The sequence below is a fragment of the Symphalangus syndactylus genome, chromosome 16, assembly GCF_028878055.3.
Source record: "Symphalangus syndactylus isolate Jambi chromosome 16, NHGRI_mSymSyn1-v2.1_pri, whole genome shotgun sequence".
NCBI classification, from domain to species: Eukaryota; Metazoa; Chordata; class Mammalia; order Primates; family Hylobatidae; genus Symphalangus; species Symphalangus syndactylus.
Window position 1 is genome coordinate 52,946,894 of NC_072438.2, and position 26,094 is coordinate 52,972,987.

General features: G+C 36.5%; 1 protein-coding gene across 6 annotated transcripts in view; it reads right to left on the reverse strand.

The window, feature by feature from the left end:
- The window catches only part of GABRA2 (gamma-aminobutyric acid type A receptor subunit alpha2), a 148,609-nt gene extending 124,327 nt beyond the window's left edge, over positions 1-24,282 (reverse strand). For 2 of the 6 annotated variants that reach the window (XM_055245717.2, XM_063619486.1), the window contains exons 1-2: positions 22,751-22,830; positions 20,186-20,301 (exon numbers count right to left, since the gene is read on the reverse strand). In XM_055245717.2, the coding sequence (XP_055101692.1) occupies positions 20,186-20,275 (90 nt within the window). In that variant the 5' untranslated portion in view covers positions 20,276-20,301; positions 22,751-22,830. Of the gene's footprint in view, positions 1-20,185; positions 20,302-22,750; positions 23,267-23,422; positions 23,827-23,846 lie in introns of those variants that run through there. The other 4 variants (XM_055245716.2, XM_055245718.2, XM_055245714.2 and 1 more) reach the window with 4 other exon arrangements.
- Positions 24,283-26,094: the final 1,812 nt, after the last annotated feature.

Genomic DNA, 26,094 nt, shown 5'->3' on the forward strand with positions numbered 1-26,094 from the left:
AACTTTTCCATAGCAATTTTAAAGGAAGAATACACTTACATGTAATTGATTAAAAATGCAACATCCAATCTTGTCACATAAAAATAAAATTGCTTTTCCTCTTGCGGAAGACTCAGAAATAAGATATTTTGTAGGTAAAGCGTCACATCAATGCCATATCATATTCTGTAGATGGCACGTTATCATCTTCATGAAATATCTATTCCTACCTAATAAAGGGGCATGTAAGATCCCAAGCCTTGGAATCAAAGAGATCTAAATTCAATTCAGAGTTATACACTAATAATTTGTGACCCTATGCATATTACTTAACTTGTATGTGCTTCAATATTCTTATCTGTTAAATGTGGCTTATAATGCCTATCTTACAGTACTTTAAAATAATTAAATGAGATGGTGGGTGTAAAGTACACTATGCCTAGCACACGTTAAACACGAAAAAATGTATTTTAAAAAATTAGTAATAGTAGATATACTAATTTTCTATTGTTTAACAAATTATTACAAACTTAACAATGTAAGACAATACCCATTTATTAGCACATAGTTCTGTAGGTCAGAAATCCATCATGCTATGTCTCGGTTCTCTGCTCAGGTTCTCACATGGCTGAAATCAAGGTATTGGTGTGCTGTGCTCCTTTCTGGAGCCTCTGAGGAAGAATCAGGTTCTAAGCTCTTTCAGATTGTGGTCCAAATCTAGTTCCTTGCAGCTGTAGAATTAAGATTCCCATTTTCCCTGCTGGCTGTCAAGTCTCATCTCCTAGAGGCTGTTGTGTTCCTTGCCATGTGGCCCCCACCAGCAATGAAGAATCTCCCTCATGTTTTAAATATCCTGGACTTTTCTGTCTCTGACCTCTTGATTTAGATTTAAAAGGCTCGTGTGATTAGGTCAGACCCACCCGGATAATGTCCCTTTATTAAAGTCAACTGTGCCATATAACAAAACCTAATCATCAGACTGAAATCACAGTCACAGTCACAGAAATTATACAGGGCATGTAAAACATGTGACAAGAAATTTGGGGATAGCCTAGAATTCTATCTCCTACTCATTTCAGTAAATGGTTTAAAAATTGTCTATTGCATAACACTTTCAATCATTTTAAAAGGTTACCTTTTTTAAGTTTTGAAGAAATCATAAGTAATCATGATTAGAAACCTAACAGGTAATTAGATCACTAATGGCTAATATTAATGCAAGGGAAATACAACATATTTATGGAAGTCTAAATTTCTAAAGAAAAGCCAGATCAAGTTAAGCTATCATTTATTCGACTGCTCAGGTTTTCTCAGAAACACCTTATTCTCCTGTTTGGTTCTGTACTTCCATAGGTGTAATCTCAAAATCCAACAATTCCTTCTCATTTAATTCCAGTGTATGACAAAAAATACCATGCAATTTAAAAATTCTATGGAGAATTTTGCAATAAACTTCTACTTAAAGGGCATCCCACAAAGGAAAAATTTAATCACATGTAACCCTAGGATACACAGTTAAATAAAGACTATCGAACTTCATGAATTCTCTTAGTAAAAATAACTATCTCGTGTCCTATTTATAGAGGATCTCTCATTTTCACTCATTATTTCCTAAATTGTGAACAAATCTCCACATTATGACATGTTCGCAAAAGTCAAAGGGCACATGGGAAGTTGGCCACTAATGAACACCCAACATGTGCTGGGTACTTTTACGGGAACATTACAAATAATTTCATTAATCTTTGTAAACTTGCTATAAATGTTAGTTATTTTATACTTATTTTACTGATGAAGAAACTGAGGCTTAGAGAAGGCAATTCATGAATGCAAAAAGCACATGGTAAGAACTTGCTCAAACCAGAATACAAACCCTGGTTTTTCAAGCTCCAAAGCCTGATCTTTTCCAAAGTACACTATATTGTGTTTCATAAGATGTACATGGGTCAAATGGGAACAAAGGGAAATGAAGCAGTTGTAACCCAATGCATCTGGAAAGAGAGTTCTTGCGTTTAATACACCTTCATCTATTTGCCTTTCATATACTTATCCCTTCTTCACGTACCATATTACTTCAATATCACTTATAATAAGCTTAACATGATTGAAATTTATATGAACAATTGCATCATTGTATTACTTATTTTACAAATAACCCAAGTACCAATGTTCTATGTTCCAAGAAATGCTGAGATGATCTATCTAGACCACGTGGTCTTCTTATCTCCTTCTCATTAGCTATTGTCCAGCATGATAATACCAAAAGCTCTGATTCATGCAGTGAGGGAGTAAAATCAGCAGTGAGAGTAACAGATTCTGGCTTTAGTTCACAACACCCTAATAGATTTTCTGCTAAACACTGCACTGTCCTTTCTGATCCTTCATGTCTAAACCTGTATTCAAGTCTGGATATATGTCAAAGTCAGGATGACCAAGAAATGCAATAATGAGAACACCTAAACAAACAAAAGAATGAAACTGCGCACCATCCTTCCCCTTCCAGAGGTACTTATCCAGATGCTAATGATTACACAAATGTAACAAATAGTGAGCTCCTCCTCCCAAGCATACATATTCTCATTGACCCCACCTTTGTATGATTTGAGGGTGCTTGATTCCCGATTGATGAGACACTGGAGAAAGGCTCTTGAGAAAATTATATTGGATAGAATATCCATGCCATCACAAAATAATTAGGTGACAAAAGGCAAATAATTGGTCTGTGGCTCTCATTTCCTTGCTTCTAAGGTAGGGGTCATCAATTTATCTATCTCATGGGAGTTATAATGAGTATTAAATGATATGTAAAGTGCTTAGCATGGCACCTCAATCTCAAAACCTGTTAGAAATTATAATTTAGTATGATTCCATTATCTTATAACTTTTCGTTAACAGCCTCTGCAAGACAACTGAAAAAATTTAAATGGTTTGTATGAAACTAATAATAGTTTTGCAAAATCTCCAAATAGAGAGACATTTTAGGATTATGTTTTTCAGGTTTTTAAAATACATTTTTGTAGTTCTTGTTTTTGTCTCAATCATGTGCATCTAGTGTCTTTTCCAAAGCTTTTGTTGTGGGATTAGAAGGCAGTGCTGTATGCATTACAGACAACTGAAGCCACAGAGCCTTTGTTCATGATCACTGCTCAGATGGTCTGAAATGCAGTAACAGCAAGGGCTACTGAATTAGTCCATTTCACTATATTAAATCCAGGTTCAACCCAATGGTTTTAATTTTATGTGCTACTGAATTTAAGGTTCAGCAGACCAATTTAACCCATCTATCAATCAACATGGCTTCTGAGAAGGATGACTCGTTGTTAGCAATGTCAGAAGTCTAAAACACTAAAATATATAGACAAAATTGATTGGTGAATGTCAAAAACATTCCTAAGAACCCAAAATAAGTAGCTCTCCAAAGCACAGATATGTCTGTTTTTACATATGAGTGTTGGATTCACATACATAATCAATTGACAAGTGGTGAATTCTACATACTGTGCCAGGCACTAAAGACACAGCAGCAAACCACACGTGGTCTCTGTTCCTCACCTATCTAACTCCATTCTCCCTGGCAATTACTGTCACGGAGGTTGAAATTTCAGACTAACACTTCAAAGACTATCTCTTTTTAAATGTCTTCAACTGGAACTATGTCTTCACAGCACAAATGGCAAACCTCTTTATTCCTGGGAGCTTTAGAAAAAGGGCATACAGCACTGCCTTCTAACACCAAGAAAAGAGAAGGTACATAAAGTTGACTATATCCCAAAAAGCATTGTTATTAATATCATATATTCATAATAATTAATTTCATATAGTAGTTAACTTCATAAACATTCTATGCATGCTACAGACAAAACATAGTTGCAGAATTATATATCTTGAAATGAGATATGACCTGTGTCACCAGTTTGTATAATCAGTCACTATGGAAGATGACTTGCACCCTGAGAAATGGGTTCTACCTGCCAACTGTGGTAGTCATTAAGCTACTTGCAAAATATTGCTAGTTCTTCCACTTCTGAGTAAATGGTAGGGTTGCACTTCCCTGCCACCTTGAAGTTAAACCTGTGTAGGTTTCCTTTGAACAATGGACTGTGGGCAGAGGGACATTGTGTCACATTTGGGCAGAAGCTTTAAATGACAGTGTACACCTAGCCATATCTTTCCCCTGGACACAGTGGCTAGCCATGTTTTAGGTGGTGGAAGTCCATCAACCTGAGACCCTAAGTGAGGATGACATAAAAGAGAGCCCATTCCTAGATGCCATCCAACCTCAGTGGACAAGGTTGGATCACGATCAAGATACACAAGCGAGAGAGAAAACTGGATAGTTATTACTGAAACATAAGCCAGTTAATTCTGACTAATCCAATCACTAAATGAAAGTAGGACTTTGACCTTGTGACACTGACAGCCAGCTCAGAACAATGCGGGACAAATGCCTCTCTTTGAGGTTTTGAGGAAAATGCTAGCTAGACTCATCTGGTAACAGACCAATGTTACTATACGCATTTATTTTTCCCTTTCAACTTAAAAGAGTTCAAATAAAGTACTATGAGAGAAAGAAGAAAGAAACCATCATTTTTAACCAGAACCTTGAAAACAGATGACTCAGTCCAGTGTTTGGACCATGTGCATCAGAATCAAGAACATTTGTTGAAATATAGTTCTGGGACCAAACCAAATCTGAATGAGTCTTTGAAGATTTGTTAAATTTGCACTTAACAAGTTTTCCCACTGATTTTTTTCATACCCTTTGTGAGAAGTCTTGGTTTAGGGCCAGAGGCTGCAAACTAATACTCAAGTGTGATTTGTTTGGGAAGCACAGATTTTGTTTACTTTGATTTAAATGAAAATTGGTTGACCTTCAAGACTGAAGAAAACTTTCTATAAAAACGGAGATGTTCAACAACTTTTGAAAAATAATTGGAATATCTGGCAACTCTGATTTTAAACACTTATGTGGCAATAATCAGATAAAACTCAACCCCCTTCATACAAGAAATGTGCTCTCCAGTTCTTCAATCTCCATTATGCTCCACTCATTCCTTTATTTGTTCTGCCCATGGAGAGCATTTGAGTTTGGGTCCCTTTGTTCTGGCTCTTGAAGGCTATGTTACACAGACTGGAGATTCCACTCTGGAAACTGGGAAAGAAGAAAGCTATTAAAGATGTTGAGCAAAATAATTACATAATCAAATCTAACTAAAAGTTAGAAATCTGGCAATATGGAAAATAGGGTAGGGTTAGGTTAATATACTCAAACGTTTCCTTGGGGCAGCACAGTATTTCCTGGTCAAGCAGTTTACTTGACTGTGTGACATACACTGGATAGATCTCTGGCTAAATCTAGAGGGCACACCCCAGTAATCAGGGAAGCTATTACCGAATTTCAATGAGCTACTGTCATTGGGAATTTCAGCTTGGGGTCACCAGATTTGTCATTTTTAAAAGAGAAGACAGAAGTTCACATTTTACTGGATTCCAAATGTTTCAAGTTAATTATTTATTTAAAAACAAGAATAGGCCAATACATTATGTTGATACCTGTGGATTAGAGGATGGAGATTAGAAGCAGGAAACTGGATATGAGTAAAGAGAATTTGAAAAATTATTTTCAGATGGATTTTTAGTTCTTGCAGCTTGACAAATACAGATACCATTGGCCATGCAAGAGAACGACAGGCTGCAAAAAACAGTTTTAGGTGGCAGAATTATGAGTTTAGTTCCTAGAAACTGAATTTGAGAAATCCATGTATCAAAGGGCACAGTTCATCATTTGTCTATCTATTCAACATATATGATTACTGTTATATCCTAAAAATATTACACATAGTATTGGGGATAAATCAAAAGGCAGAGTCATGAGTCTTTGTATTTAGAGATCTTAGATTCCAATAGGTGTATGATAGAATTACAAAACTGCGTGCTAGAGTTATACTAAATATAGTAATGGGTGATTTGTTCCAAAGGAAATGTGTGTATTTAAGCGGATGGTAGTTATTTAGACTTCTAGAAGGTAGTGACATCCAAGCTAAAACCTAAAAATAGGAAAATGCGGTTCCCAATAGAAGCAATAGTCTACATAATGACCCAGAGGCTAGTGGTCCGAAGTCTATTTTTAAATTTTACTAAAAAATAAAAAATGAAATTAATTCAGGGAATCTAGACCACCACAAACAAAGTTAGCGACAAGTAGTAAGAGATGGAGCCAAAAAAGTGAACACAGGCCATTGGCTACAGAGCTACCTTAAGTGCCCTGGATCATGAAAGTAGTGGATAATCATAGAAAGGAGTTCACCTGAGCAATAATAAGCAAAGCTGAAAAAAAGCATCAGGGCTAGAAATTAAAATTTGTGAATAAATTACATATAGGTTAATATTTAAGGTCACGAAATTGAATTAAACTGTTCTGGGAAAATTAAAAGGTAATAAGAGTTAAAAGTATAGAACATTGGAATGCACCCATATACTTCAGAAGAGAGAAGATAAAGAGAAACCAAAGAAAAAAAACTGATAAAGAACAGTAGAGGGACAGAAAAACAAAACAAAACAAAACAAACGAACAAACAAAAAAACCCAACCAACCAGGAAAGAGGAGTTTTCAAGTGGAGGTAGATCTATGAAGTCCAACAGGACAAGAAGTAAAAGAGCTTTGAAGAGATGTTGCCATTCACATGCCATGTATAAAGAATGTAGAGCAAGATTTAGAAACATAAACAGCTGAGAAGTATAATTTGATGCATTTATTACTATCTTACTTACACCAGTTACTTCCTAATCAAACCTCACTCAGGTTTAAAAGAAGCTCTTAATTGGGATTTTCATGCAATGGAGCACCTAATTTTGTACAAACTCCTAGTTGCTAGGAGTCAGAAAACCAAAGCAGCCTTTGTGTCCTTCCAGGCTGGACAGACTTTAGAGGTTTGCAGCCTTATTCTGCTAGCTTGTATTCAACTCTATACTCTGTCTACTTCTCTACAAAGAAACAATTGGTTTTAGATTTCTGTTCCAAGAACCCTATTTTCTACTCTATTTGCCTTGAAACAAGCCACACACACACACACACACAACATACACACACAAAACCACAGGAGAAATTTTAGACAGAAGGGGCATTGTAGGTTACTGAACCAGAGTCCCCTCATACTCATGTTCCAGAAACTGAGGCACAGAAATACTAGTCCAAGATCACACAGCTTTTATAAAAAGAATTTTCTTTATATACAAACTAGTGTTTATTTTATACTCTAGTATACAGCTTTGCCATCACAAAATCCTCTGATCAAATTAAAGGCTTTTTCTCCTGTTAGCAAGTCTGTAAAATTAAAGTACAATGTTTTTCACCAATTTAGCATCCTCTAGGTTTGTAAAGTGGTCTTTGTCAGGCTCTGATACAAATCATATATAATATTGTTTTAAAGAACATCACCCCTTTTATCTCTCCAAAGGGAAAATTTGGAACATGTTAAATAGGACATAAAACAATTTAAATCGAGAGTCCTATTAATTTCTGACAAAATTATATGTGTGGTAAGTTTTTACCATAATACCAAATTCAGATTTAAATTAGTTATTTTTATAATCAACTATTCATGCAGATTTTGTTCACAACCTTCATTTCAGATCTTTTCTTCCCACAACTCATTAACTGCAGTATCCAATACATTTTTTTAATAAAGCGAGGTTCAAATACTACTGAGCGTTATTACAGATTAGTTTTAATTTTTTCTACATACCATGTATATATATAGATCTTTTTTTACTCATAGAGGATGATATAACTAAAGTGCAGTCATGACTGGATAGAGAAATTAATTGCATTTAATATTATGCAGCATACCCACCTAAATTAATGGTCAGTTTTATATTTACCAACAATTTTGTAAAAGTATAAGAAATAAATCTCTTTATGTTTATACTCTGCTAAAAATAAAGTTTACCACCACCAAAATTTAGAAATACAAATTATAAATCTCTAAGTGTCAAAAACTTGATATTATGATAATATTTAGTGAGCACTTAAAGGACCCCTTCTCTTCACTACATTATATTCTTTGTGAATTTCCCCTGGGGTTGTATGACATGGTAGCCTGAGCTAATCACTTCCTTGCTGCACAAAGTGTGGCGCACAGAATAGCAGCACTGGCATCGCCTAGGAGCTTGTTAGAAATGCAGCATCTTGAGCCCAACATAAATGTATTGAATCAACATATGCATGTTAATAATAACCAACCAGGTTATTCATGTGCACACTTCACAGAGCAAGAAATGGAGGCACAGAAAGAAGAAGTAACTTTTCTATGAGAGAGTTAGCAGATGTGACAGACATTGCCAGTAGCCTACTGATTATCAAATACATCCTCCTCCTTTCTAATAAACCCAATTTTATTTAGGGCAGAAATGTGCCCAGTGCCAAGCAGGACGCTAATTTCCCCAGATGTCCTCCTAGCTGCAAAGAACTATGAAGGTAAAGGCAGAAATCAGCTGCAAGTGCCCAGAAGGCTTATTTTTTTGACATAAGGAACAGATGATTCCACTCCTTCCTTTTATTGTGGCCTTAATCATAGATAGGATAGTTGGAGCTGCAGTAGCCATCTTGGGATCATGAGGTGACAAGCATAAAGAGAACGAAACACTAAGGAAGGTGATTAAAAAAATAAAGAGGCTATGTTCTTTAAGCCACCTTTTTAAGAACTCAGTTAGTGCTAGGAACCACCTACCTGTAAAATTCTTGTTTGTGAGAAAAATTAGCCCCAATTGAAGTCACTCTAGATGGAATTTCCTATTACCCTCAGGCAAACACATCCCTAACTGATGAAGGCTACTATGATAATTCTTCTCTTACCTGTATTTGATAATTTTATTCCAATGCTAAAGAGCAAACTTTCCTGTTTCCAATTGGCATTAAATTTGTGGTATAAAAAGCCACTTGAGATTATCATATCTTTTTCTAATGTCTTCAGACAGAAGTATGTAAAGTGTTACACCACCCTCTCTAAGCGGGTGGGGAAAATTACAGAGATAACAGGCCACAAACTGTTCCCTAAAGGGAAGGGATTTGATGAAGAGACATCTGCTTTCACCCCAGTAACTTTCATATCCACTCACTTAAACATGCACCTGCCCAATTTCCTTGTGTTGATAGATTTTGCTTAACATCCCAGCTGTTCCAATGCAGTGGCAACACGGGCATAAATTGCAGCTGCCCCCTGGAACTGGTGGCAATCAGATATCTGAGGCTGAGATGACTGTATTAGAAGCTGTCACCAAAAATGACAAAGACCAGACTGGGTGGGGTAGCAGCTAAAAGAGAATGGCAAACACGGTGAACATCTGTGTAACAAGCATCTGAATGTAAGCGTTTTCATCCTGAGTGAACAACTGTATTCCCCGGAAATTTTCATCACCCCTATATTTCACAGATTGTAATGTAAACCCTAAGTGACCCTCCCTGTTAAAGACATTAACTGTGCCATCAATTTGGCAGCAGCCAAAAATACCTTCTAGAGCCCTGCAGATTATCAGGGAAGCTTGAAGGAATGAAAGTTGAAATGAATCTGTTACAGCAATATTCTCCTCACTACTACATTGTCTTTTCTCCCTCAAGAGTTCAGATAACTGTTATTCTGATGTATGTACTGGAATAATAATAAGTCAACTTATGACATTTAATCTATTTTAAATGGTGACACATTTTAATATAATTATTACTAATAATATGGTTCTATATATGGTTTTCTTGTTAGTTATCTCTGATCCTGCAACTCTATAATTGCCACTAAGCCAAAACTACTCAAAATGATAAAAGGATCCTCAGTTTTAATTACTGTTGTCTTAGAAATCCTCTGCTTCCTTAAAAGTGACTCTACATTAACTCCCATTCTTTTATAATATTTTTACAATGTAAGCCTGCCCCATTTAGTCTCTTAAGATTCCGAAGTTTCTTTTTCTCGAATATGTGTTGCACAATTATTTTGCAAGTCTACTAAGCACAATCATCGGTTTCCCATTTTTTGCTTGAATGATTACCCTTACATGCTAATTAAGTCTATCCTCCTATATTCCCCCCTACCTGACCTGAACACCAGCCTTGCAATTCCATTTTCTTTTAATTAAGACGTCCTCTCTTGTGGTATCCAAATTTTAATCTTCCTTGCAAACCTAAGTAGCAGTTTAGCCCACTATTTTTTTCTTGAAAATTTTGAAGAGTTTCTCTATATAATCACACTAACAACAGTGAATTTGTTCTATTTACCCTGATTCTCTGACTATTGCTAACTTACTGAATTCTATTGTAACGACCCTTAAAAAATGCATGTAATTGAAAAAATTTGAACTCTCCAACCAAAAAAAATCTTAGTAACTCAGCATCTTTTGTACAAAATCTAAAATCTTCACAAGTAATTAAAACAGGAAATCTTCCATCTCTTTCTAAAAGTCCCCCATGACATTTGTCTTCCTCCTCTAAACTCCTCCAGTTCAAGACTGGAGTTATTTTATGTCCTGGGAAGTTTTAAACATACCTAATTCTAAAAGCATCTGATCCTTTTGCCAACATAATGGAAACCAAATGCCTATCCAATACTTACTAAAATATGTTAGGTCCCATTATAAAACATAATCTAAATAACGTATTTTTTAATACTACTTGGAGACATTTGTAATTCTTATACTTTCTTCAACTTTCCTTAACCTTGAGATGTAACTCTATTCCTCTACTCATAGACAAAATCCAATCGTACTACCCATTATATTGAAATACTCATGTATTTCAGTGTATTCCTGAAATATCCATAAAGTTATTAGACTTTGCTAACCGTCTCCACCAAACATTTGAAAATATTATGACCTTATTTTAGTATATTTTTTGATGAATACTATATGCATACTTATATATATATCAGAAGGGACATCTTACTTTTTATTATGTTTTAAGTCAAATTATTAATGCCCTAATTAATCATATTCTCTAAGAATACTGATATGCTTCTATACAAGAAAATGGCATCACACATATCCCTGAAATATTTTGCATTCACTCCCCTAATAAGCTTGTGACAATCTGAATGTTAATAAAAATATTTATTATTAAATGGATGCTCTCATGACAGAATACTATTTAAAAAAATTATGTGAAACCATTTTTAATTTTTGACATGTTTTAATACTGAAATAAACAACAAGGAATATAGAGAAGGTGAAATAGATTTAACTCATATATCAAATTAAGATTACACCTTAAAAAGTTATAATAAAAACACAAAAATAACAAAACTACCACTAATGCTAATGACTTAAACTGCAAAATCCAGTGGAGTATTTGAAGGGATCTGTATCTGATGATAAGTTGATATCCCTAATTTGATGAGCTTCTGTATAAAATCATTTAATATTTAAATATTAATTTTATTCTTATAATACCTTATTTGTAAATGATAAGATCTGTACCTCATGGGATGAGGGTATTTTAAGTTAAAAACAAAAATTTCCAGAATTCTGTGTTAACAACACTAAAAATTTAGAAGAAATAAATATAATTCTCATCGTATAACTCTTCATAAGTTTTTCATTTTGCTGTTCATGTCTAGTTTTTTTTCTTTCACGTGTAGCTCAAAACAAATAAGTTTCTCTAAAGAAGATAAGTGAGAAGTGTCCAGAAGTTTCTATTGGAATTAACACTGTCTTAGTACTTTTGGGAATGCCACACTTAAACATCCTCGACATCCCTGCTACAGACATAGAAAAATGTGCTCTCTGAGCCTTACACTCTTCTGTAGATATCATAATTCTCTGCCTCACAGTAAATACACCAGAAATCACTCTTCCCTTTATGACAGAATACTTAAAGTTCAATAAAGAAAACACAGAGTGGTTATACAGAATTCTTAATTAAGAAGAGAAAGAAGAAACCAGTGCCTAGAACACATGAAAGCCAGAACGAGCCAAATATGGTGTGATATGAATTTATGCAGACTGGGTCTTGCTCATGATAGTATTTCCAGCATTTAAAATAGTACCCAGCAAATCCTAAGCCCTTAGTAAGAAACAGTTGAATGAATGAGTTATACTTACAGCTACAGAACTTGGCTAACTCCAGTTAAATGGTATAAGTAAAAATCATTTCCTACCTCTCTAAACTTCAATAGAATGTTCTTACAATGGACCATGTGTTCTGTGGTTTCAAGCTATTTTGAGAATGACAATATACATGCTTCATCTCCCCCTGAGGGACCTCATCTCCAGGGAGACCAACACCACACCTTGTATGTCTTTAGATCCTGCAGAGTAGAGTGGCTGGCATATCACACTCTTTCAAAACACATTTTAAGGAACAAAATACTAGAATAATTTCATTTGACTCTTTCCATGTTAACACATTGAAAAGTAATGAATTGTTTACTGGCCAATCTGTTCATTTCACTATCTTCACTACCAATATAGATTTCTACAAGGTGATTTATCTGTAGCAATCAAAATAGGACACTAAAACAAATGGATCAGTCATGCTTATGGTCCAATTTATCCACCGTGTATTAAGTGGGAGAGAAAGAAAAACTTTGACTGCATCTGAGCTGAAGTGCTACAGGGAAAAAATACAGTGAGTGAGGCATGCTTGTGTCTGAAACAGCCAAAGTAAGCATCCCTCAAAATTATGACTGAGGACAACACCTTCTCAACAGTGACGGTTGAAAAAACCAACTGCTATTAACCAAAAATGTTTTCAGATGAAAACAAAGCCCTAATGTTAGTTCATTAAAACATGAGTAGTGGCCAGGCACAGTGGGTCATGCCTGTTATCCCGGCATTTTGGGAGACCAAAGTGGGAGGATCACTTGAAGCGGAGAGGTCAAGCCCAGAAATAGTGAGATCCTGTGTCTACAAAAAATTTAAAAATTAGTTGGGTGTGGTGGTACACACCTGTGGTCCTAGCTACTCAGGGGACTGAGATGGGAGGATCACTTGAACCTGGGAGGTGGAGGCCACAGTGGGCTGAGATTGAGTCCACTGTATTCCAGCCTGGGCAACATAGCAAGATTCTGTCTCAAAAAAAAGTAGGCAATATTTTCTGGGCCATGCACTTTACTGACGTCACCTTGAATTTGCCTGACACTTGCTGTATGGGGAGAAAGTGCTTCTATCTAATATAATGCATACCAGTGCTGTCACATAGTCAGTCTGCCTTTCCTATGAAACAATCACAAGCTATATATCTGGTTAAAACAACCAACTGAGAAAAAATTCTGCAAAACTACCTCACCCTATTTCCTAAGAAGACTATCTTAGTCCCATTTGGCAGCAAGGAGTGGGCAAGCAACACACAGTGAGGTGTATGCAAAAACACTAAGATGCTTGTTAGTCATGCCTCAAAATATTAAAAAGCACCACAAAAAGCTGTACCTAACATTACCGTGTTTCTAGTTTAACCTAGCAGGCACTGTGATGAAATCCATCGGCATGCTATTTCCATGCCATATGGAGAGAAGTGGGATAGCCCCAGACAAAATTCAAGAAACTGACTTTGAAAGCTGTGTCCACAAGTCTCCAGCCTCCCCAACGGCATCCCACTTCAGGCAGCCAAGAACATGCCTCATGCCTCCCATAAAGTAAATTTAAATAAATAGGAAATGACAAATGACTTGATATCAGTCATTTACGCTTTTATTAAAAGCTATTTACACATGTGTGAAATCATCCCAATTTATTTTCATTTTCTCGCTCATGAAATAATAAAATGCAGTGTTCCCTGTGACCTTTAGGCAGTCTAGTGGGTGGATCTCGTGCGGAGCATGAAAGGGCTCTGAAATCTTCTTATGCGGAAGGCTTATTCTGAAGGTTATCCTATTCAGTGAACGTTAGGAGACCCCAGGAATCTGAGTCTGAAAGGCAGGGAGACTAGATTCTCAGCTGCCTCTTGCTTCTGAAGCAGCATCAGCCTTGACTGCAGCTGCCTGATTGAGGAGAATGCCAAAAATCACAGCTTTTCAAAGAAGCAGAAGCTTTAACATCTGGAGTTTACTCTGCCTTCATCTGAGACTAGAACTACTTAACAGCTCAGCTCAATCTCTTCTTTCTACTCATCTTGCAACCTACCTTTCCCTATCTTCCGCTCGCCTCCTCGGTTTTATATACTGAGATCTCAAACCCCTCTCAGCATGTTCTCTCCCTCTTGATGTCTCCATCACCCATAATCATAAAGATAAGTATGATGTTATCAAGCATCAGGATATATACTCTAAAGTTTCAAGACTCAGAGGTTTTGCTGTTGAAGTGTCTGGTACATCCCAGGTTAGGGTGGTGACTATGCTTTCGATTTTATAGTATGTCCCTACAATCGTCATTTATATCTTATAATGAGCTTTTATTCTGTAAATACAGCTTTGCTTCTATAGGCAAATTCATTACCTTGAATTGATGATGCCAAATTGTTATATGTCGTGATAGTAATTGTGAAGATAAATACATCATCTTTTTCATTGGTTTTGTTTTCAGGGGTTTTGTTCATGTACAAAGATGTGCCCACACAATAAGACTGAATGCATAAGAAACACACAAATAACTTCTTTCTTTAAAGCTGGATCCTGTGTGCTCCAAGTTTATCATGTTTTGGAAGTCAAAGCTTTTATAAGTTAAATGTGACATGGGTTGATATATTCTATTTCATTTCTACTAGAAGTGGTAGTAGAACCAACAATAACGATAATAATTTCTACATGTATTGAGTTCTTACTCTGTTTGCCAGCCACTGTCCAAAGGGATTAGATGTAAAAAGTAAAATAAGCCCTCAACAAACCAATAAGCCTTGTAATTTTACAAATAAAGAAACTGACGCAAGGAGAAGTTGAGCGAAGTGCTGAAAGTCATATAGTTAATGTACAATAGGAACAGAATCCAAAAGCAGGCACTGATCTTAACCATTACTTTATGAAGTAATACAATGAATGCTCTTTTGAGGTCAGAATTCCTCTTAGGTTCTGGGAGAGATCAGATTTTTCGATATTAATTTTTGCACACTCAATAGCCTGTATTTCATTTTTTATAAATTTGAGGAGTAATAAAATCCACAGAAACATGTTATCATACATCTCTCCACAGCCTAAGGATAAATATCCAAGAGTAAAGTTGAAAGCTGACCATCAGACTCTAAGTCTGTGTTCAGACCTCAAGTTTTTCATGATTTTTAAGCATAAAGCATCTTCAAGGTTTCAGAGTATAAAACAAAAGTACCAGGTTGGGAGAGGGTGGTTCTAACTAGCCAACCTCCTCAATACAGCTTTTCAAAATGCAGTTAAGCATGGTACTCAATCTAGATTTTCCAGGCTGAATCTATAATTTAGATTCCAAGGCTTGTCATAGCTAGTAGTTGTTACTCTTGATCATGTGGATGCCAGCTATCATAAATATATGAGGCCTGTCTACACATTCAATTTTCCAATGACCTTATAAAATTGATCCAAAAAGACAAATGTTGCTCCTTTTATTCATTTAACAATGTGAAAGCCTCCTCTGAAATATAAAAATCCATGGGAGGTACCCCGACTTGTTAGCTCTGATGTCTAAATTGAAGACAAAGAGAAGACTTGATACAGTTATTAGTTCTAGCTAATCTGCATCTACAGTCTTGTTAGATAAGATTTTGAGGCAATGCCATGTCAAGTTTTCAGGCCCACAATGAAGTAAGACTACCAAATGCATAAGGCCTGCCTACCAATATTTTCTTGGCATGTTTTTCAAAGAATATTACTTTCTAACAAAATATTCTCCTTGAAGAATTCTCCTCTGCTATACCTAACAATACTAATTCCTATCAATTGTATGTCACATTGCACTTTCTTAAGAATTTCAATGTACTTGAGCCATATACTATTCCTGTGAGATATAAATAGAATCAGTGGAACTCCTCCTCCCACTTCACAGATGAGTAAATTAAGTCATAGATGGGACAAATGAACCACTCAAAATCACACAGTTAGTTCATGGCAGAATCACAGGTACTGTAAGTCAGGAGTTTGAGTAATTGGCGTAATAATTATCCCAATTCACCAAGAAATCAACTCAAAATATGTTGGTGTTAATAGTGAGAGGCTGGTGTAATAATTAAATAATCACTCCATTGATTTTTAAGGATGAAGTAAACTCTTTAGTTGATCATTTTCATGGCGGCACACTGAAAACAAAAATGAAATCAACTAATAAAATGGAAAGTCATTCAAGAGATATTTTGTTGAGTGCTTACTATGTGCCAGGCACGGTTCTAGATGCTTAGGATAGATATATCAGTGAATCAAGCTACAAAACAAGCAAAAATCCCTGACCTCATAGAGCATACATTCTAGCAAAAGAGACAAAAATGTGCAATTAATATAATGGTAATAAATAAATTATATATACATATATACACACGCACACATATATATATTAAAAGTGCTAAAGAAGCACAAAGAAAAAATGGAATTGGGCAAAGGGGATCAGGATTGCTGATGGGTAGACAGGTTGGAGTTTCATTAGGTTGGTCAGGGTTGACCTCGTTGAGAAGGTGAGATCAGTGGATACACCAGGGAAGGGAATACAAGCAGGGAAAAGGCTCCACAGAGTATCCCAGTGTGTTCAAAGAGCAGGAAGGAAGCTAACGTGACTGAAGCAATGTTAGCAAGAGGGAGAGTTGTGTGAGGTGAGGTGAGGTGAGGTTAAAGAACGAGTGGGGAGAAAAACCTTGGAGGGCCTTGCAGGCCACCACAAGAAATCCAGCTTTTATTCTGAATGAATAGGACACCATTGCAAGGATCTGAGCAGTTGAGGGGCATGCTCTGACTTAAATTTTTAAAGGGATCTATTATTAATCATTAAATACCTTAAAATATTTTACTCAATATATTATATAATCTGTGTCATATAAATGAATCACAATGGACTCTCCTCTCAGAATAAAATTCTATTATTCCCATTTTCCCAAAGAAAATATCCAGGCTCAAAATGTCTAGAATAAGAGCTAGTAATGATAGAGCCAGGTGAAAAGAACAATTTTTCTAACTCATAGTTCAAAGCTGGTTCCTCTTTTCTATGTACTCGTTTATATCATAGTTATAAAGGAAAGAACATAGTAATTGAGATTAATTAACTAGATTATCCATCAATAGAGATGTTCAGTTTGATACATTAAAATCAAATTGAGCCCATTTTTCCCTTATTATTCATTTCTGGGAAATAATGATACAGGTAATTTCCCTGAGCTTTCTATTTGAAACGACATGTGTGCATTCAGACTAAAAATGTTGGATGCAGCAGTAATCATGATAATAATTTAAACTTGAAACTACATTTAGCAAGTTCTTCAAAGTCTTTTAGTTATTGTCATTTATTAACTGTCCACTAAATGCCAGTCACTATGCTAAATTCGTTGCATATATCATATTTAATATTCATAAAAAATTTAAGAAAGTCATTAGAAATCCTGTTTCACAGATGACAAATATAGATCCAGAGAGGCTAGCGACTGAAAGGTCACACACTGCTTAGCCCCTGAACCAGGATTTTACTAAATCTCCAGTCTAAAGCAAGGTTCTCTTCATTAAGAGTGATATTCAACATACCACCTCAACATTCCTAACTAAAAGGTCAGCCAGATATGGGTAGTCCCATTTTCCAGACAATGAGCTGGTCACAGAAAAGTTAATCAAGCATCAACATTTATTTTATGACCACAATATGCAAATCAATATTTAGTTGCTGAGAAAGGAGGATTTATTATACAATATCTTGACTCAATGAGCTTCGAATCTTAATAAGGTAACAAGAGAAACATAAAATGGTAATAAATCATACATGATAGCACATAATATGTACCAGGAGACATAGTGCCAATGACTGGTTAAAAAAAATTAAGAGAGAAAATTTAATCTGGGTGCTTCAATTCAGTTAAGAAAGATCCTTACTAAAAAGGACTGGTATTAAGATGATTTTTATAGGAAAGGTAGAGTTTGGACAAGCAGAGGTGATGAGGAAAAAATGATTCCAGTCAGAGGAGATCATATGACTAAAAGCCAAAGGAATAGATGAGAATGAATTATCAAGAGAAAGGGCAGGAAGAATTGGAGGTGGGGTAAAGTGGTAAATGAAACCAGAGAAATAGACTGTGGAAATCCTTGTTAAATTGGCAATCTAAGGGAGGAGAGAAAGAATTGATATCATTGAAATGCCAATATGTAGCACATGCTTTATGTACACTTTCTGTTTATATAATCAACTCAACAACCCTAAAGGTAACTATATCACAGCCACAGAAACAGAGGTGATATGGCCAAGGTACAGCTTTGTGTGTGGATGGAGCAGAATTCCAGTCTAGACCTGTCTGCCTCCAAGGAATAAGTTCCTTCCACTATCCTTTGCCACCATCTACCAAAGGAAATGGGGAGCCACTGTTGGCACTTGATCAAGAGAAGAGAGTGACATATGAAAAGGAGTATAAAGCTAAAAGAAGACTCACCTGACTGTGAGATATGTTCAATATCAGAGGATTGAGGAAGGAAGAGAATAACTCAAGAAAAGCCACTTAGTGTATTGCATTAACCTAATTAACAAGGTAATGTAAATTTCTATTTGAATGCAAGCGTTGGAAATAAAAAGGATGCAAGATTTTACAAAAGAAATAAAAGGAGATCAATGGCAATACATAAGTCCTCAAACGGGTAGTTTCTACTACCTAACCATATGCCCAGAGGATAAATATTCCTTGTAAAAATTCAAAGAGACAAAGTCTACAGGCTAACTTGGATATTTTAAAATTTGACAGCAGATGATTTATTTTAAAATAATACAATCTATGCCTTACGAAAAAATCTGCCTTAGTGCAATCTGCCTCTTAAACCATGATTGTGAATTATGAGAACCTTACTTCTTACTTACTAGGCTTACTTATACAAGTTTGGTCAATAGTTCATTGCCACATATGTTAACCTGGATAGTAATTCCTTATATTCATGATTATTAGGCATATTAATTACTAATCAGATATTCTTTTCCTTTTTATTTTTCCTATTAGAAACTGAGCATATATTAAACAACTGAAGTCTTCCTTCAGGATACAATGTGTCATACCTGTGAACATTATTCCTCTCTGGGATTTCTCTCTTAAAATGTAAGATATCACTCAGGGATTCAAGTCAAAAACTAATAGAAATTAAATGGCATATTATTGAATCAGTTGGGTCCCTTCCAACTTTTTTCTTACCCATGGACAATCCAAACCATACAATTGCCAAACATATATATATATAAACAAAGCTTATATTTTTAAAGGAATTATTTGCATAAGTATTCAGGAATGTAGTCAGACTAACACAAATCTTTTCCAGCAACTTAGCATTGCAAAGTCACCAAACCTGGCAATAACCAGGTTAACTACATAAATCTTGTATTAGTATCAACTGTTCAAGTAATTTGTCTTAATTTTGAATTAACTGTGAAACTAAACGTCTTAATGATTATGAAACAAACAAGTGATAAATGTGATCATTAAAATTTAACAAATTAGCCAAGCCAAATTTTATTTCCCTTTTTGAATAAGAATATATTTATTTTTCTGAATAAAAAATTAATGTTTAAATTTGAAATCAAACTGTGCCACAATCAAAAAATTTAGACCTATGTCTAACATATATCTGAAATGTCTTTGAAAGTTTCAAGAACAACAAACTTGTGCTGTATTTTAGAACTATCACATGCAAGTGTAAAGAAGTATCATCATAGAATGCTAAAAAGTGTATTTGTTAAAATACAACCACTATATTCTTATATTTTTTATGTTCTTTATTTCTGTGTATCTGAGCTGATATGAAAATATGATCAAATAAAGTAAATATGCTTTCTTTACATATGAAATATACTTTCATATGTATATCTGCTCAATAATGCTAGATTTTAACATACTCTAAGTGTGAGAAAGTTAATTTAAAAACTATTCATGCAGAAAGTCTGGGCTCCATATGACTTTAGGCATTGTATGAAAGATATGTTAAATACATTATGTATGTATAAAAGGAATCACAGATAATGTTTTTTCATATATCTTACTTTCTATTTGCTATAATTTTATTTATACAGTGATGCATTCATATATAAAATATATTAAAATAAGAATATTACCCTTAACTTTTAAAGGCATTATTTTATGAGAGTTTTAAAAGAGGAAAACTATTTTTACCTCCCAGTCCTGGTCTAAGCCGATTATCATAACCATCCAGAAGTCTGTCAAGAATTCTCGTAAAGATGGTAATATTATTTTTAGCCTCATCTTCTTGGATGTTAGCCAGCACCAACCTAAACAGATAATTTTAAAAGCTGATATATATACATACGTGTGTTTTGCAAATGCCAACATGCTTTTCTTCCTTAATTTAAATTTTAACACTCCCTGAGCTATTAGTACCACCAATTTTCCTCCTTTTTTTTTAACTTCTATAAATATCGGTATGTCTTCAAAAAAGGTAAACATGAAATTGAAATAGATTCTAAATAGTAGATTATCAGAAGTTTGATGTTAACATTATTTGAGATTCTTACCTCTTTAACCTTTTATGTGGACTATTCATTGTCTTTCTAAATCCATCTTCTGGGATATATTATGATTGTAGATTAACACATGCAAACACTATTAGTATTGCTATTCTACAGTTAGAAAATTCCAATAATCAAACAGACTCCTGAAATAACTGTTTTCAATATTCATTGGTAACTAAATTGCTGTTTTGGAGGTAAATATATTTTCTATCTCTCTCATAAGTGTCTTTCTTTTTCGTATGTATTTTTCTCTTTTAAATTAGGATTTTTTCCTTACTTTGGGTATACCTCCACCCAATGGCCAAGTGCAATATAGGCATCAGGGAAACTCCACTGGCTATGTGCCAGGCTCCATGTAGCCAGGAGGTGGAGGTGGGCTCTGAAAGCATCAGCAACGCATACACAGCTGCAGAGATCCTTAGAGCCTAGTTCTTCCTGATTGGCCTCTGAGAAGAGCAATATTGTAAAGATTAAAATGCCTAGTTACTTTGTTTTGGTGACAATTTTGTAGAAAGAACAAATGGTCTTAAAATATCACCAGAAAAGCTTTAGAAATTGTGATTTTCTCCATTATTTCTGCATCATAAAGCCAAACACCTGATTCTGTGACATGCAGCAATTTGTTGCAGAAGCAACTAAATGTATAAAACAGAATGTCCCTTTTCATTGTCTTTTTTTTTTTCTCAGAATGAATCAGAGATTTAAATTACTGGCCCCAAAAAAGAATCATTTATATAATAGAATACAATACTGGCATAAGCATTACTGGTCAAATATAGAACAGAAAACTAGTTGAGAGAAGTATGGTTAAACACTGAGATTTTCAATGATTATTAATTGATCATGGATTGTCCACTCTTTTAAAATAAAAGACAATATGTAATTACATTCTGATCAAGGTGCGTTGTATAAAATATTATTGAAAGTCTCCATTTGCATTTAAATGATTACCGACCTAGCAGCTATAAATAGTCATGATACATCAAAAACTGGTAACCAACCTCAAACAAATATTGTCTTCAGAGCAGAAAAAATATTAAAATATCGAAATGAAGATAAACATCTACAAATTAAATAAGTGTATCACTTTATACCCTCTAGCCTCAAAAGTTTCTGTATTGCCTACTTAAGCTAATTTTAAAACCAATAACTAAGATGTTCATAAAGTTCCACAAGGAGATTTTCATTTGAAAGTGTTTTTTAATCACATTTTATATTTTCTTTCTCAAATCAATATGCAGTCATTAAATTAGTAGGTATTTTCCAAATAAAAACAAGACTTTATGAGATAGATGGCGTCTCAATTCTAAGAAATATTTTCATACTTTGACCATTACTTGGACAATAAAATAAAAAGTTAAAAGAGAAATAAAGGTATAATAAAGACTTATTAGATTTTTAAAAATAAACAGTTAAGAGAACATTCTTATAAAACTTGTATCTTAAGTGTTCTGGTATTTTGAGAATCATATCCTAAAGGCATTAAAGAAAAGATGTCCACTGATGATGAAAATCAGGAAAGACTACAAAATAAAACGAAGTTACTGGAAGCAATAAAAATTAATTTCATGTTTTTATAGCATAGGCAAAAGAAAATTCATTACATATTTTAAATCAATACTCCTGACTGTTAGCATTTGAGAAAAAAATTTTAGTAATGCAAAAAGTTGATGATGAATAAATCTAGCTTTTGTTTTGTTGTTTGTGATTGTGAAGTTGTATACTACCTCCACCTAGAGGTTTAAGACTCACACATCATTTGGGTTTTCTATGGTGACTAAAGGAGCCATACCATTAAAAAAAGAAAAGAAAAATGAAAAAAAAATTAGTTAACAGTCAAATCACTTAGCTGGTACTTTTCTGTCAGCTTGAAGGAAAACTTGGCTTCCTTATCGAATCCTGGTGTTATATTATAAGTGCCTATAATTAATCACTTCAATTCCTTGTAGGAATATGCCATTGAAAGGATTTTCTTTTCTTCTGTGAATGTTCTGCATGAAAAATGTTTCTGTTTGCTTTTGGATCTTATCACTAAGGACGAGAAGCAGTGAAGTTTTTAGTCTACTACTTCATAGTTCGCTTTCCCCATACACCCCCTTTTCTGAGAAAGAATTCTTTAAGACACCCTTGATTTTCAAAAGCATTAATGGCATACAAGAAACACGTCTTTACCCTGAATTAAAATAGTCAAATACAATAAATATCTCACCTGACAGGGTCCCACACCAAGAAAACAAAAAGCAGCAACTGCATGTTGTAGATGTTCAATTTTGTCTTCATCACCGCCGCTCTTTACAAAGCCATGGAAGGAAAAACAAAATACACTTAAAATTGCCTTCAGTTCCACTATCCAAGTAACCCCAAAGAATATCCTTTTAGTTAGGGATTCGTGTTAAAGCTATGGAGATTACTTCCTGGACTGTGTGTAGGACTTGATGATTGAGAGACGATTTCTTTTTTATCGACCCCCACCCCCACCCTCTTCCTTTCTGTTTCTTTCTTTTTTTTCTTTCTTTCTTTCTTTAACAGCAAGATGACCAAGTAATCAGACTTCTCTCTGCCAGGAACGTCCCCCAGCCTCATCGTCAGCAAACACTGTTTTGCGCACACATGTAATAATAACACCCTGGACTTTAAACTGACATAGCAGCTGGAAAGGGAATGGGTTGGAGGGGAGGGGAGGAAAGGAGAGGAGAGATGGGTACTTCAAGCCACAACCCCCTCAGCCAAGACCACCTCCGCAACCTCAGCGGGAAAAGCTAGGGGCAGGCAGCCCACTTTTGCAATTATTCTTTTCATTACGGTGAACTGCGGTCCTCACGTCCTCGTTTCTTCACTCCCCTTAACAAAATAAAATAAAATAATTTCCCTTCCTGCCCACCCACGGTCGCCCAAGATCAAGTCTTAGAGGCAGCCGGCTTCGGATCAAGTGCTGCGAAACGACGCGTTTGACAGCTGCTCCGGAGCCGAGGATCACAATAAGAGAAGGCGCGTGAGGCTCCGGCAGCAAACACCAGCCAGGCAGGCAGCGGTAATCACAGTGTGCAAAGTTGAAGACTATAAAAGAGCCAGGCTAACGTGCTGCCGAGCAGGTGTCCTGGATTTTATCGTAGTTGCAAATATGCTTCTGGTGATAAGTATCGAAATTATTTTTTAAGTGCGCTGGGGAGGAGGGAGGTGGGGGAATTGAGCCTCCTCCGTTTCCAGGGAGCCTCTGAAAGTGGGGTGGGGGGAGATGAGGCATGCACGCGAGGCAAAGACAAACGGGAAAGGGTCTCTACCGGGACCAACGTGTGCGACCCTACCTGAAATGGCAAGCAGAATTCGGTGTTTTCTTCCTTTTGCCCTGATCTTGACGAGATAGGAAACTTGAGAGAGAGAGAGAGAGAGACCGAGACTGCAGCAGCCAAGCGAGCGTGGAGCGATGGGCTGGTGGAAACCGGAGAGGAGCGCTAGGAGCGGCGGCGGCGGCGGCGCGAGGTGTAGAAGGAGGCGAAGGCGTTCGTAGTGGCGGTGATGGGCGGAGGAGGAGGAAGAGGAGGAGGAGGAAGAGGAGGAGGGGGGAAACGATGACAGGAGCTGGGGCGGGGGGGAAATTGGGGGGACGCGGGCGGAGGCGCGGTGCGCGCCGGCGGTGGCGGGCACGAGCCCCGCGCCTGGAGGAGGAGGAGTCAGGCCGGGTAGGAGGGCTGAGGAGGTTCCCGGGAACGCAGGGACCCCCCACCCGCCACACACACACACACACACACACACACACACACACACACACACTCCCCCGCCTCGATCCCTGGTAACTGACCGTCGCCCGCCTGGCACTATCAGCGGCGCAGACCTGGGCGGCGTCGGGCGCCTGGGTGCGCTCGGAGCGCCGCTCCCCTCGCCCACACCGCGCCGGAGGAGCGGAGCCCACGCGCAGCCCCGGGCTGCTCCCCGAGGCCGCTTGCTGGGGCTCCCGAGAGGCCCCAAGGTTCCTAGCAGGGCTGCTGGTGGGTGTTGGTGTGAAGTCGGGAATGCAGTGTGGCTGTGATGCCCTAGATCCCCGGGGCCGCGCCCTGCCGCCCGTCCCCCAACATCACCCTGCTGTGGAGCGACGTGGCTGCTAAGAGGTAAAGAGGTTCCGCTCCCGCTGGAGGGCAAGGGGACTAATCACGCCTTTACTCAGTCATCAGCGCATCCACGCAGGACCAAGTTGAAAGCATGTTGCGTGAAATCAGACAGCAGGAAGTTTCTTTGATTGCTTAACCCTCCTGATATACCATTCATTCCTTCACATTCCTGCAATAAAGACCGATTTCCCAGGAAAGCTCTGAGAGCTGGAGAATTCCCTTGAGCCAGTAAGTAAAGTCCATTTGCAGATTACACACACACCTTGGGAAACCTCCCGCTCACTTCCAGCAATCCTTTTCTAACCTCTTTTCACAGGCGCCCTCCCTAGCAGGTGATCAAACTCAATCAACAGCTCCAAAAAGTTTACATTACCCCGGAGCAAAAACGGACCTGCTGTGTTTCTGCTACCTCTGCAACTCATTCCCCAGTGGGAGGAAAGATAACAAGGTTTGAGGTTTTCCCCCTTTAGGGCTTTTTGCTGGCAAAGGGACTTGGAATTCCAGTCCCATCTTACACTTTCAGCATTGTGTGTTTGATCTGTCTCATTTCTGTTCTATTTTATATGAGGCGATAAAATCCAAACGTGCAACTTGAACAACAACAACAAAAAGAGACATTTTCCTTTTTGTACTGCACATAAGACAGAATGTTATGCACATTCTACTAAGGCAAAGCAGAGCCAGTGTTTATCTCCTCCAGAAGTTGTTATAAACGTTAGACACTTTAAAGGAAAAAAGAGAGATAAGTATGCTGATATGTTTCTGTCATTTTACATTCAGAGTCAATATGTGCCAAACACTTCAATTTTGTTAGTTATGCACCAAAAATTCAAATGTTTTTCCTAGATGGTGCAGTTTTTCTAACAGGCACTGCTAATCTACAGTAGATTTTAGCTTTGCTTTGAAGATTATGGGAGGAGAGTAAAACCTTTACATTGTAAATATTTCCAGCTGTCCTTTTTAACCTATTAATCACCATTTTCTGGATGAGCATTTAATATGTTACAACCTAAACAAACATTTGCTCTCTTATTTAGCTTGCTTTGTGAAGAATGGAACACCACCCAGCTCTCTCCTCCATCATTAATATTCTTTTCCTGACTTGCCCATTGCAGAGTCTAATTGAAATTCACAAAGATAAAAAGCATGCCATTGAAAACCTTGCAACCAGAGAACCTAAGTAGCTTATACTTGGCATGAACAGTTCTTCCCACTGTATTTTCCTATTTTCCATTTCTGTGAGTCAATCTTCATTAAGATCTCTATCACCTCTCCATTTATATTACTAATAAATTGTTGATATTTTGATAATGGAAGTTAAGCAGTGTATGGTTTCTTCCCAGGCTTTATTGCTATGCTCCAACAAAATTTTTCTTTAATGAATGTCACAATTTTTCTAAATATATTCATATATTATTGTAATACTTATAAGGTCTTCTCCTGGATT